Source organism: Thunnus thynnus, chromosome 2 (genome assembly GCF_963924715.1).
Source record: "Thunnus thynnus chromosome 2, fThuThy2.1, whole genome shotgun sequence".
Lineage (NCBI taxonomy): Eukaryota > Metazoa > Chordata > Actinopteri > Scombriformes > Scombridae > Thunnus > Thunnus thynnus.
In genome coordinates, this window is record NC_089518.1 from 4,948,522 (window position 1) to 4,963,537 (window position 15,016).

Below are 15,016 nucleotides of genomic sequence, written 5' to 3' on the forward strand. Positions count from 1 at the left end.
GTCAGAATCAGCAGGAGTTTGTGAAACTGCTCACTTAGCTGCTGAAATATTTATCCAATAATGGTGATATTTCACATCATTCCCTCCATCTTGCATGTTCTTCTTCTCAGGATGTACTGAGCAGTCTAACAGCGGTCTGCAGCCGTGATAAATAAACCAGTCTGACTTCACAGTCAAATTCCCTTAGATCAATGGTTCCTACAGCAAGTGTACTGTGTTGTGCTAATGATGTAATTACAGCATTTTATGTTAGCCTTAAAATATTTATTGTATTTTGGATTAACTAATTAGTGAGCAAAATTATGTCCAGTGTAAAAACACAAACTTTGTTGTAGAGGCAGGACAGAACATTTAAATGGGTGCAATTGAAGTACAATCACAATCATAATTTTATATGTTCAACATGTAGGATCTAAGACAGTCTGACGCTCGGACACACATTCCCGTTCACTTGTAGAAAGTGTGTCCTAATGTTTGGCTGGTACTATATATTTACAGTAATACAGTATGATCAATAAATAATGGATATAATATCATAAGGAATCATTCTCTGCATCATTTATAAATCATATAATGTGAATATAAGTAATGAACTTTACTGAGAATTAGTTTGACAGCATCACAATGTTCTGATAACCTTAACATGATGCATTACCTCATTAGTGTAGCTTTCATTCTGAATGCTGAGACCAAGCCTGAATATAAAGGTTTTGTTACGTAATGTATGTAAATGTACAAATGCAAAATATAACATGACAGTCATATTGTGTATGTATATGTGGCTTAATAGCTTTTTATGCCAGTCATGTTAGGACAAATATGGTTAGGTCAATTCAATATATTATTTAATTACGTAGACTGAGTATGGCTGAGTGAAAGTCCTCAGTTTCTCCTGTCTGCTGCTAAAGTTACCTGGATGAAGCACAGTCAGAGGACATTACAGGAAAACATTTCAATAGTTTTATTGATGAATTCACAGAATTGGCATTGGTTGTATGGAGTGGTGGTAGTGCCTGGCTGTAGAATACATGTAGAGATCAATGAGTGAATAGGAAAGTGGTTTCAGACTTTTGGACGCCACAGGAAATTATGTTAAGGTGAGCCAATCATAGAGCTTAGACTACAGTGACACAACACCGCTGTAGTTTGCAAGTTCACATCTGTCAAAATTGGCTTTTCAATGTTCTGCCACTCTGCACACTCATAAGACCAGTTTGTTAAATAGTTTCCTGACTACTTCTGCTGCATGCTCTGCTGAAAGAAACAAGTTCCCTGAAAATCAAGGTGCTTATTACTATTAGCATTTGTATCATCTGTGAGTAAAGTGTGACAGAGTGCTCTGTCAATGCTAAATAACTCAAATATAACTTAACTGAAAGACTTGGCTGATAGTGGATGAGTTCAAAGAGAACATGTACACTCTGAAATTAGCTAAACTGTTGCAGCAAATAGCTGCTAGCTATTTAAGTTCAGTATTTACATTAACATTAGCGTTGAAATCCATTTCTCTAACCACAGTTCTCATGGGTGTTGCTGGAATACCGATCATCATGCATCTCTGTATTGAACTGCGCTGAGATCAAAGCTCACTAATGTCTTAAAGGTCGCCAGCACTGTGAAGTAGGGCTGTAGTCTCCTGGTCGAATAGTTGGTCGATATGCTCTCGTCCGACTAAATTCTCATTGGTCGAATAATCTCTGTGTTACTCTCATAAGGAGGAAAGTGCTACATCAGTAGTCTTCCAGGATTAATCCATTATTTCCTGCGGCGGGAGGGACAGACTAACAAATTACCTGTGAAAACGGGGGTGTCACTAGCATGTTAAAATGCTGACTGCAGTGGAAGCAGGGTCATGTGTTCATTGATTGGACAGTGTGGGACACTGAGGACAATGAGGAGATACAGTATATAGGAAGGCCCAGTGGCTGAATTCTACTGTACAACTGTATCTGTAAGTTTTCCAATATGTAATGAGAATGTGTCGTTATCACCATGAAATACAAATCTTTAATACATAATTCATAACATAGATAATAAACAGTTAACTAATATAGATCTGTGTCATTATATGCAAGTACTCTCTTCATAAATTATACATAAACACTGTGCTCTGTGGCTTCCATGAATCACAGCAGTAGGCAGGGGTCGCTGGCAGGCCTGGCGTATCAGGAAAAGGGCAGGTCACAGAGGTCCATCTTGGTATTGAAGATGATAGAAAACTCTTTAGATAGCAGCTGGTGGAGGCTGATGCCATCGTGACTGTATACCCAGTGTTTGCCTGTCCAGTCGTAGCGCTTCGGTCCACTGCAAAAACAAGAGATACAAAGTCAACAGAGTGTAACAGTACTTTGAACCAGATTCTTATATTAGCATATTGTTCAATATGCTAGGGTGAGGCCTATAATTAATGCGTTTCATTCATAAATGGTATATTCTAATATATAACATGTATATATTCATTCATAGTCTTTGAAAGTATGTTTTAGCCATGGCCTGCTTTGCCTAATAATGACAGGGAAACAATTAGAAGAGGAAAATGTCTCAGCCTGTCTACAATCCACAGCTGCTGTGTACAAACACATGGATCTGTGTGGACACAGAGCAGAAGTGACAGCCTGCACTGCTCTGTGTGTTTAAGCAAAGCAGAGCAGCTGTAGAGGACAGAAGATGTTAGTGTTGTAGAGGCACTTTGTCCTAAGAGGGCAGGTGTGGTGCATTTTATTTTATAATACTATACATAGGTCTATCTAATAAAGGTGATGTTTCCTCACTCAGCAGTGTGAGGGTATGGTACGGCTCTCTGGTCTCACCTGGTTGGAGATGACAGCCAGATCTGTCTGTTTGGTGTCTGTTTGTTGATGACGTAGGTCCCATGGTCTCCGCCCACCTTCACTGTCACCACACCGCTCTGTACAAAGACCAACAAAGACACATTTCAGTGACACCTGGAACACAATAAACCACTTCAGTCACAAAAAAGCATTTTTTTTAAAGTTAAAAGCTGTTGCATGTTCCATCTGAAGATTGATGAATGTGTAAAGAAAGAGATACAATGTCATGATGGTGGACATGCTGTCCAACAGTGCTTATTTAAGCAGTGGATACTTGATTCACTCTTAGTTTATGATTAGTGTTGAAACCATTCGTCCATTGTCAGTGATTTTGATGAGTAGTTATCAAGCAAACATTTCAAACATTCTCTGGTTCCAACTTTTTAAATGTGAGGATTTGATGTTTTTCTCGAATTTATGTCATTGTACATGGAATATCTTTGGGTTTTGAACCGTTGGTCGGACAAAACAAGATAACACTCAGAAATTAATTCTGATCGATGGGGTCAAAGGTCATCGACCAGGAGTCAGTGAACAGCAGGAGAAAGATCAAGGAGAACATTCACATCTGACACCAGAGACCATCTTTATGTAGAGACAGATGTTACCATCTCCCGCCATAAACACCTGTTATCATGTGACCAGGATCCCGTACTTAACTCCATTAACTAATAAGGGCCAAATGCGTTGAAAGCTCCAGAAAAGCCTAGTGAGTGACAGTTAACACCCAGAACGGTGTGGCATGTTTTGATCAGATTAGTAACCATTCATTTTATTATCAGATTATTTTCTTAATTAATTGTTTTGTCTGTAAATGCCCATCATGAGTTCTCAGAGTCCATGGTGTCATCTTCAGATTTCTTGTACTATTGTACAAACAACTGTCAAAATAGTTGGCAATTCATTTTCTCTTGATTGACTAATTGTTTAAGCTTTAGTGACAGTAGCATCTCTCTAGCAAGATAATTACCCAACCCAACAACAACCCAACTCTGCTTTCTGTATGGTTCACCTTTATAGAACGAGGCCCTGCCCACTTTAAACTAGTGAAAAGAGCACAGCGGAGAACACAAATATAGAAATCTATTAGAAGGAATAACCAAAAAATGTTAACTTTGGCAACTAAGTAAGAAGCTAATTGAGAGAATGGGGGTTTTTAAACATCTAGTTCACTGAAATCACTCGTGTAAATCAGTCAAAGATTGCAGTATAGATATTTAAGTTGATAACAAAAAGCACAAGGACGTGAAGAGTTGGCTGCTGCTTTTTGATCATTCCCTAAAGATCGACTCCAGCGCCCCTCTGCAGTGTGCAGTACTGTCCCTGGCTCCTCTCTAGCCAGCCGAGTTAAAGCTCTCTTCATCCTGCAGTGTGTGTGTGTGTGTGTGTGTGTGTGTGTGTGTGTGTGTGTGTGTGTGAGTTGTTTATGGCCCCATATGTCACTGCAGGCAGTTGAAAAAAGGGGGTCAGCTGCCAAGATTGGAACACTGGCCAATCAGTCAGAGCCAGCAGAGACAGCCGCTGTCCAACCAACGATTTAAAGAAAAATACACACACACACACACACACACACACGGCTGCTTATTTATCACCCTCTCATGGACCACCGACAGGGTGGAAGAAGATGTTACAGAGAGAATAGGTAGAGAGAGGGATGATCTTTGTGGAGGGGATGTCCCAGAGGAGATCGACCGACAGACAGACAGACAGACAGACAGACAGACAGACAGACAGGAGGACAGCACAGTGTGATGAGAAAAGTGCGAAACAGAAAAGAAAGCGCACACAGACGTACACAGTCCGAGTCTGTCTGAATTACTGTGTGGACAACATGTGCTCGTGTGTGTAGCATCATCCTTCTCTGATAGATCAGGCAACCAGTCATCCAGACAGCTGCCACATCAACAGCAGCTGTTATCAAGTCTGGGTGTGACAGTGCAGAGCATCAATAAAGGCAGACTGACACACACACACACACAGAGCACATCACAGTTACCCGCTAGTGATATGTCAATGTGAGCAGGAGATGACACACTCCAATATAGCATCAGCATGTAGGATTCATTTCCAGTAAGAATTTAATGAAGCTAGTGGAGTTCTGGTAGCCAAATGGTTAAGATACATACCTGTATGGTATATATCTTAACCTCCACGCTCCGATTCCAGCCTGTGCAAAGGAAATATCACTCAAATGTAGATAAGTGCCTATTTTACAATTAGCCATGGTTGTGTACAGCGAGGACACCAAGTTTCTGGGACCAGTGTTTATCCATCTGTATGCGTGTTAACACAACATAAACTTGCTCACTTGCTTACAGTTGAAGAAACATGAGCAAATTCTCACCTGATTCCTTCACACGCAGAAATCACAAAGGGGGTTAACTGTCCCTGCTGAGTGTATCTGAACTGTCTGTCACTGTTCTGAAGCTGGTGCTGGGAATGCACCAATCATCTGGGAGCGCACAAAGGAGTTTCAGTAATATGATGTATTAACCATGAATTATTTGGATGTCAAAGTTGAAGTTTAGTCTTGTTTTCATAGTTTGGGCCATCATTCCTATCAGTTATAATTACTGTTTACTGGCAGCTGGAAATGTGACATCACTGCTACCCTCACCAGTCCAACATGTTGTAATAATTGATAGGAATTTAAAATAAACCCCATCCTAGTAAGAAAACTGAAACCTGCTCCAACTGTGTCAGAATGTTTCCTGGTCCTCAGTTCCTGTCCGTCTGTCTTCTCTGATAGGTCAGAGTAGGTCACACACTGTTTCAACTCCAGAATTTACAGTTTCTAAGCCGCCTGCCTGATTAACTCTGCTGTCTGCCAACAAGAGCAGTAGACTGGAAGAGTGTCAATTCTTGTGGGCAAGAAATCAATAAGGCACCAGAGCCCAGCAGCAACACAACAGGCCGCGGCTCAAACAGCTTCATGCAGTACAGACAGGTAATGGGCCGTGCAAGAAGCTTAGCAAAGAAGCTTACACTAAAAGTCTGTGTGACAGAAGGAGCGCCTATAAAGGATGATGAGGATCTATTAAGAGAGCAGGACTGAAAGGAGAATGAGATAATGGACAGCACGGAGGTATGAAGTACCTCATTTATAATTGCATAAGTTAGAGTGGATTGGTTACTATTGTATTACTCCAAAAGTATATCGATCTCTATATGTCTATCGTTTCTATCATTGTGACGCAAATCACGCTCTTTACGGCAATATTTTTGGAGTCTGTCCATCTTTTGTGTGGATTACACTGATAAATGACTCTTCTTGGCTTTTTACTCGCTAAGCTTTTATTGCACATACAGTAACGTGATGAGTTTAGTTGTCGTCGACTCTCCGCCGCTGTCTGTCTCTCCTCTGCTGCGCTGCACACACGCAGAAGATTCAGCCCCGCTGCCCTGAGAAAGAGCAGAGAAGCAGCAAGATGGCGACCATATATGACAGCAAATTGCAGTAGAGACTGTCTTTATTTATATTATTTACTAAATGTGTGTGCATTTGTCTCTGCTGCTTTTTGCTGTCATTTATGGTCACACTACTCTCCTCAGCTCTCTATGGTTCACCGTGGACGGAGCTGAGCCCTCCCGTGTGTGCAGGTGAAACAGGTGAAGTACGCCAGTTGATGAAAACTACACTTGTTACGTTACTGTAAGTGCAATAAAAGCTTCGGACCTACTACGACCTACCTACTATTACCATGAGACAGTACCAATGTCTGGTGGTAATACTAGGTCGTTTCTAATGACCTTGTTAGACGTGCACTTCACTCTGTACATGTGCTAAAAATGTTCACGTCAGCATCATGTCTGACAAAGAGTCTTTTCTGTATAAGTCTGGGCAGCACCTTGACTAGAACAGCTGGGGTGAAGATAAACTGGTTTGTGCACACTGAGGTTTCCCCTAAAAATCTTAAAATCCTTAACCTAGAGTTTGGTATATTAGAATTTTTTTTTAGTGCTCTGGATAAGAAGTTTGCCATGCACCCCTTTAGTTATAGAAGTAGCAATCCCAATGATGAAGTATTGAGGACATTTATTTATTTATCATCTGTTATTACTTATCAAAAGACTAAAACTACTAACACTGCATGTTCATTTTTGTTACCATGTTAATAAAATCTAACCTGCAACAGCAATTTATAAGATAAAACCTTCCTAAATGATATGAAATCATGATTTTCAGGGTATATTAACTGTATCCACTATTTCAATACAGCCAAGTAATGTGAACAGAAACACTGAGTGCAACACTCCTGGTTTAACTTCTTATTATGACAGGAAGATGTTAATGACAACATGTTGGTGAACAGCTCCCCTTAGTGGACAATCACACTCTCTACAACGGATTCATTTGACCTGCACTAAACTCCATTACACTGTCACCTGGCTACGTTTTGGTTTTGGTTTTGATTTTACTCAGACCACATTCCAAAAGTGAAAGGGGGCTTCATGTCACAGTGACTTCATTTAGAGGAGGCCAGGAATCCAGCTAACAACAGTTAGCAGAGCGGCAAATAACAAAACACTGATGCAGTGTACTTTGCCATATTTTGTTAAAATGACGGTTATGGGACGCACTCCAGTAAAGTGATTTCTTATATGTCATATAAATGAGGAACCTGGTTTCTGTAATCAGGGTAGAGGATTAGAGAAACCTGGTTTCACAGCTAGATTTCTGAATGCCGATTTCTCAGCCGTGTAGACACATAACCTGTTTTCTAAATCGGCTTTTTACATGTGAGCATGTGCAAGACAAAAGGAAAGTGTTTCTGTGACAGCAGAGCAGCTGGAAGGACAGGAGAGATCATTGCACATGGACATGCCATCCATCTTTTACTACAGTACAGGTAAATGCAGTCAGGGCCCTCTAAGATGAATTACAATCTAACTATCTTACTGATAGCCTGCAGCTGCATTATTTTGAGACACCATGGCCACTGCCGGAGTCAGCGATGATGGAGAAACAATGCAAGTGGAAAATCCTCCTGCTTCCTTGAAGTCACTGATGTGGCAACATTTTGCCTTTCCTGTGAGTTGTGTTACACTTTTTTAGGCTATGCTGTACACTTCAGTAAAGTTGGAATTATACTGACAGAACTTTGTGGATCAATAACTCATAAATGAAATGAAGGTAGACAACGAGCTACAACCTCATTTTCATCACAATGAGCCGTCCTCTGGGCGTCTCCATGTACAGGCGGCTGTGAGACGAGTGTGCAGGGACCGTCTACAAAGTGCAATACGAGTTAAACTTAAATTTAGTTTCAGAAACTCAAGCTGTTGTTCTAAAGCAGCCTTGTGCCATCTAGTGGTTCTTCTTTTTGTTTTTGTTTAACAGTTTGCTCCCAATTGACTGGTGAAATAAGTTATTGTTATTACATTTTAAATAATGAATTTAAATTTGACCATATAGCCTTAGTGTGGCGGTTATATCACACTTGATACCATGTATCTGTGTATCATGTATGTATATATCATTTTAAAGAAGAATTTGAAAATGTAAATGACAGTTGTCAGGGAATAAAAGCAACAATCAACAATAGTCTAACGATGGCAGAGCTGTCAGTGCCAGAAAGAAAAATGTTTACATCGAAAATCAAATTGTGACCTTAAAATTGAAAGTCAAACTGAATGGTGACACCCCTACTCAAGCTGTGCTTTTTGGTGAAGTGCTGCTCATCAAACACTCTCCCTCTACCCGTCCTCCCAGCCGCACAGCTGCTGCTGAAGACAAAGTTGCTGGCGGCTCCATCCGTCAACAGACGCTTCAGCTGGGTTTAAAATAATTCCTTCAGCACTAACGTTGTCTGAAAATGTTCCCCGTTCACTACACTCAACAGTGGATTATCCAAAGTGAATCCCAGTTGTCTCTGATGAAAGTTTGTGAAACTACCCAGTGTAAAACCCACAGACACAATTTGGCGATGAATCCGTTTACGTAGCTGTACAGATGTGACAATGAGCCTGTTGCCTTGTTTCAGGTGATCAAATAAATCATTAGTCGATACAAACAAACTACATTCTGAGATCAGAGATGCTCCAGCTTAACAGGGAACAGGAAGACTGCTTGACTTACAGAGAAGACAACGTCATAGTCTGCTCCAGTGAATGGTTCCTCCATCAGGTCTTCAAAGTAATCAGCTAGAGCTTCCAGTGTCTCATCAGCCAGCTTCTCGTAGGCCGCCTCGGACAGCTCACTTTTACACATTGACACAAAGTTACAGATTCATGTAACCCTTCAACACCAGCTATTGATGCTTTTTCTTAGAGAGAGAGAGATAATTGGGGGTTACCTGATCTGCACAGGGGTGGGTTCTTCCAGTCTTGGTGATGTCAGATAGATGTTTCTCCTCCACCTGTCACCATCACCTCTGCTCTCTACCCACTGAGACACAAACACTGAGGTCAGATACCACGCACAATACACCAGGGATTCATTATTATATTATTCGTCATTTCTTAATCACTTCCTAGGATGAATCCTGGAGAGAAATGTGTGATTCCATGCCAATCATATTGTAGGTACCCACTCGTTTACATGAGTTTCTACAATGAAAGAAGCTGCATTGTTGTGTTGAGTTCATCAGCAGATTTCAAAACTAGCTAACATCTTAACTATTGGACAAACTAACAGATCTATTTAAAGTAAATACTAATTCATTATTGGAAACTTTATTCCATCCTTATTTGTTGAAACGTATGTTAGCCCATAAATTACACCTTCACTAAAAGATAACTCAGCTGACCTGCAATGTACTGACCAATAGAAGTTTACCAATGAATTCATTCACCTTTGTGAATACTTTTTATTTAAGTTGGACTCATAGGGTACGCAACTTTACTACCCACATTTTAGGCACTTAAACTTAAACACTTTGGATAACAACTCCAACACATCCTCCCTCAATTCCACCCTGCTGTTTCCCACATCTACAGCTTCCACCCAAGCAGCATCCTCCGGGGCTGAAATATTTCATCCTCCAATGACCACTTGAGGCTGACTCCAAATAGACCCCCATGTTAAAATCCTCGTAAAGTTTACAGAAATTACAGATAAATATCAGTTCAGGTCTAAGAAATTATTATGTCAATATAGTGAACTTTTTTTTTTGCACTGTACATCTCCAGTAGCTTCAAATTTCCACATCACACTTGTGAGAGTTGCATACTGGACCAAGACCAGCTTCCAAAATAGTTGTGATGTCACAAATCATGCTCATAGACCCGCCCCTTTCACTTAGAGAAACTTTCCACTATCAGCAGATGAACGTGAAAACAAACTCTGCACATACATCATTCTGCACAGTGAAGCTCAAACATTCAACTGTAGGAACAAGAAGTGAAATGCATTTTTGAGTGGAGAGGGGCTTTAAGAGAGTCCACCCTGAGTAAAGGAAGTGAAATGCTTTTGGATTTTTAAGCCCCTTATCTACTACAGGGTACCAATTCACCTTATTTGGTTTTTCATTAAGCAAAACTTGTAAGTAGTAGCTAGTACCTGGTATCTGGTACCTACTTTTTTGGTATCACCTCTGTCGAGGTTCCACCTTATTCAAAGCCTCGGCTGGCTTGTCAGTCCCAGTACAAGATCCAGTTCATAATATAACGTTAATTACCGTAAGTTACATTTCACTCAACTCCCAGCAGCCAAATAGAGTGACAGGGGACCTATGAAGGGGGTACTAAGGGGGTACTGAGGGGGTGGAATCAACGACAATACAGACAGGCCACAGTGCTGTTTGCTACAGTCCAAACATAAACAACGCTCCATGAGATATCCCACAATAGAAAAACACCAAACATACAAACACACAAACGCAGCCCCCTACGCACAAGACACAAATCTACATCTAACGTTACATCCATTAGTGCCAAACACTGAACATTTGATCCAGTTCATAAACTCATAACTTAGACTGCAATCTATATAGAGAAAAGTCTGCTGAATTTATCTGTCAGATGTTACTTTTCTCCTCCCATCCCATGCTTTAGAGAGATATCTTATAATCTACCTAGAAATTGTGGGTGCGGTGGATGCACAGCAGGCTACTAACGTCAGCTAGCTCAGCCTCTTCAACTAACGTTACACTGACGTCAGCTAACGTTAGTTTTGGAGTCTCTGGCTGTTTTATTAGAGAATTTCATTAGTTTGGGCAAACTTTCCTTAAACTGGACATCTTCCTTCTTCCTCTTTCTCTTCTCAAATGCAATTTAAAAACGCTTTATTACTTTAGACAGATTATTATTCGTTTGGATTGACAAGAAAGGAACATGTTTTATATATTACAACAAAAAAGAAAACACAAATTCACGAAACCGTCTGGTGGACGAGGCCCCAGGTAATTGCCTACCTGACCTATAACTTATGACAAAACCACCTACCGCCAAACTGAAGCTTGTATGCAGAACCTCTCTACTTTTTGCCTTTTTCTGCCATGTTATGTGCTGATACTGTGTCAAGTGTTCATGGATTTTCTGTTATTTGAATGTTGCCCAAACAAATTGTAAAAGCCCATAAAAGTCCTTGTGAATGCTTCAGGAGGCAGAACTTACGTTATGTGGAACCTGGCAGGTATGTTTAGCTACCGGACGAAGCCCCGTCAGATGAGACAAGCCCCGGAGCTGAAACATTAAATTCCGTTATTATACAAGTGTTATCAGAGCTATCTGATGTAACAACCAGCGTACTAACGGAAACTCTTAGCTAACGTTAGCTACATTACGAGTGTGCCATCAGCTACCTGGTTAGAGAGCTTCCCGAGCCTCTGCGCAGTCACCATGTTGAGCTGTGTGTGTGCCAGGAGACATATGTGAGAATAAATACACGGTGTTTTGCTAAAGAAGAGCATCTTCGTGTTCAACGGACACACTGTTTCAGTTTGTGACACACACCGGTGTCCTGTGTGTCTTCTTCCTCCTGTTTATTAACTACCGTTACAGGTGCATACTGCCACCTGCTGTACCGGCGTGTGTTTCCGTGTCTCAGCTTAGAAATGTTCCATTTGGAGCATTTTTTTAAAAAAATTGACAGACATTCATCATTTACATAGAAATGTGCATTCTTGTGCAATTCAAAATACTGTTATGCAAAACATAATTATAGGTCTATGTCAAATAAATAAAATATAAGAAATATGTAAAATTAATAAAAACAATATAAAAAAATGTACTTATAAAATCCTTACAACATAATCAAATAATATCCAAAGACAATAAGTAAAAAATAATAACAGTGAAGGACAACATAAAGTTAATCAAGGGACACAGAAAATAATTCTTCATAATACATCGACTTGTACTTACATTTTTCTCTTAAAGTATCCATGTACAAATGAAATTCATCCATTCCCAACATTTATGTTTGGGAACGACTTATGTTTGTTCAGTTCAATAGTAAATTCTGCCATTAACAAAAGAATTCTCATACAATCCTCTCATGTTTTATATTCTACTCGACTTTTTCAAAAGACACAAAAGACATAATTAATATATAATAATAATATAAGTAAATTATTACTTTGAATCCAGTACTGATGGATAAGAAATCTAATATCAAAATCCACAATAATAAGAATATTACTCTGAATGATTTTTATCAAAACGTCACCCCCGTCCAATAGAAAAAATAAAAACTCATCCTGTCAGGTCAGGCTGAGAATTGATGAGAATATTTTCATTTGATTTGTTGGGTTTGAATATTTCCCTCAGTGTAAATATCATAGAGCTGAAACACACTATACATGTGATACTGTACAGTGAGGGATAAGATGATTTTTCTAACCTTAAAGCTTCTTAGGACAAAATAAAGAGGAATGCTGAATACTAAGGGGTTACCGATACACAATGACTTATGAGGATGCTTTCTTTGGTCTGCCATAGTAACATCAGTGTATTCTCTTACAGACATATTGTTTCCTAAAATTTCCATTGAAGTTATACACAGATATTTATCTAACTGTCTGTAAGAACATACAATATATCAAAAAACTAATAGTATGAGTCTCACGGACAGACAAAGCTTAAACAGGAGCTAGCTTGGATAGGGACTTTAACCTCGCCAGCATTGCAAACACACTTACTTTAGGCACCCTGCAGAGACAGTGACAACACAGTGAAGATAAGAGCAGGTGAAAATATAATCCAGTTTAATTAAGTTTTAATTTAACCACCACTTCACTTCAGCAACAAAACAACAGAACATTATCATCTTTACAAAGGAAAGAATCATAGCAGGACTGTTGCTGTGAGTCCTTCTTATCTCATTGTTTCACTTATTTTACATCGACTGTTCTTCATATGTAAAAAATCCTGGTCATTTATTAATAACATATTCATTCACTTACAGGTCACTCTAGTGATATCTATTTTTTCATGTTAAAAAAATAAGCTTCTGGGCCCCATTAACTCTCTGTTCTATACATTGCATACAGTTTTTCTATGACGGATTTGCTGAGTGAAAGCACAAATTAATTTAGAACTGTGCAACATGTAAGCACAAAACTGAAATAATAACAAGATTTTGACATAAGGCGCCTCTTCACAACAGATAATAGAGCAGGACCGACTTTAAGGTCCCTGTGATGTGATCTTGGTAACTCAGCCTTGACTGTAACAACGTCCTCTATCTGACTTTTTGTGATGTTTGTATATATGTAGCGTATTGTATGTCTGTCTGACCGTCTGTATCCAGGCTATTTAACTCCCAACAGTGTTGTTTTGTGAATGAAGTAAAGATCTGATGGGAACTGACATGAATATACAATTCCTGTTTTGTTGTTTTTTCAAGTGAGAGATTTCTGGATTTGTGTTTTTCTCAGCGCTCTTCTCTCTCTTTCATGTGGGCTTGGTTGGAAAAATATGATGTCATGTACTTCCATGCACCAATAAGAATTTAGCTACAGTTGTGGGATTGTTTGCTTATGTTGCCAGAACACTGTCAACCAAACCCTCACCCTGCAGATGGAGAGGTTATAGTTTTTGAGTGTTCATTTCTTAATAAATAATAACTTTTTGTGCTTTTTTTAGTTGTAAATATTCAATGTTATTGATAAAAAAAAAAAGTTTTCAGGTGCCTCAGCTGTAAAACAGTCAGTGGTAAATTAATGAATAATTAATGCCATCATTAAAAGCACATCTTCAAACAGTTTTAAAGAAGTAAACATTTGAGGGTTATTCAGCAATATATCTGAACAGCAACAAACGAAGTCATGAAGTCATGTAAAGCCTTAACTTAACATCAACTGTTATTAACAGTGTGAGGATAACACAGTAATCATGATGCTGTAAGGGAAACCCCATAGTTCTAGCAGAATTTTCTTAAAGCAGGTGTAAGATACTGCACTTTCTTGTACATTCCCCCCATCCTTAATGACAGTACTGCAACAGGATACATGAATCCAGCTATGTTACACATAATCTCTGCTAATTCATGTAAACTCAGTGTGTTAAAACAGAGGATAGGGATGCAAGTGTAATGTCAGCCCAGCTAACACCTGACATGAATCTGCTCTACAGCCGTCCTACCAGGGCTTAGCCAATCAGTCGACTCTCAACTGGTGAGATGTGTTGAACCAGCATCTGATTGGCTGGCAGCTTCTCTGGTGAGGGCCCTGCACTGAGAGATCAGTGGAGGATTTCTGACTAAGACCTCTGCTGAGGAAATCCATTGGACAAGATGTGGAGAAGAGGAGGGAGAGTGAAAGCTGTGTAATCTCATTTGAAGTGAAACTTTCACTAACCTGCAACTGTCATTCATTGATTAGATTGATCTGTGCTTAAGCGCTGATCCTTGGTTCACAGGGTGAGATGATATCCCACACCAGGATTCCTGCAGGATTCTATCAACTTTATTTCAGAAGACCTTAATATTCTGTATCTTAATGTGTATCTCATTTATTACAAACAGGTTTATATTCAAGTGTTAGTGTTTTGGAATTTCTGTATATTTTTAATCGCCTCCACTTCCAGACAGCCTTTGATTTTCATTAATTCCAGTCCTTTCAGTAAGTGCAAAATGATTTTAACAGTCTGCATGTCATTACCACACACTGATAATATAAACCTGAAAAATCTTAATATATATGTAAGGAATATGTCACTGGTGGTAAACTGGTTAAACATGCAGAATTATAGTTATAGTCCTTTTAAAATGAACATACTTTAGTTATTGAAATGTGTTAAAC

General features: G+C 39.3%; 1 protein-coding gene across 1 annotated transcript; it reads right to left on the reverse strand.

The window, feature by feature from the left end:
• Positions 1-946: 946 nt before the first annotated feature.
• Positions 947-11,813, reverse strand: fxn (frataxin). Its single transcript, XM_067600228.1, has 6 exons — positions 11,576-11,813; positions 11,388-11,456; positions 9,128-9,219; positions 8,911-9,031; positions 2,811-2,908; positions 947-2,304 (listed from the first exon to the last, which is right to left on the reverse strand). Exons 1-6 carry the CDS (start codon positions 11,681-11,683, stop codon positions 2,166-2,168), a joined length of 627 nt encoding a protein of 208 aa, XP_067456329.1. The 5' UTR covers positions 11,684-11,813; the 3' UTR covers positions 947-2,165.
• Positions 11,814-15,016: the final 3,203 nt, after the last annotated feature.

What these genes read in the sequence shown, in the direction of transcription:
- fxn (XM_067600228.1), bottom strand. Translation starts at nt 11,683, where the DNA reads ATGCTCTTCTTTAGCAAAACACCGTGTATTTATTCTCACATATGTCTC. An exon ending in CCTGCCAGGTTCCACATAAC is followed by an intron (nt 9,220 to 11,387) that starts GTAAGTTCTGCC and finishes TTTGTGTCTCAG; the next exon opens with TGGGTAGAGAGCAGAGGTGA. An exon ending in ACTATGACGTTGTCTTCTCT is followed by an intron (nt 2,909 to 8,910) that starts GTAAGTCAAGCA and finishes GTCTTTGTACAG; the next exon opens with AGCGGTGTGGTGACAGTGAA.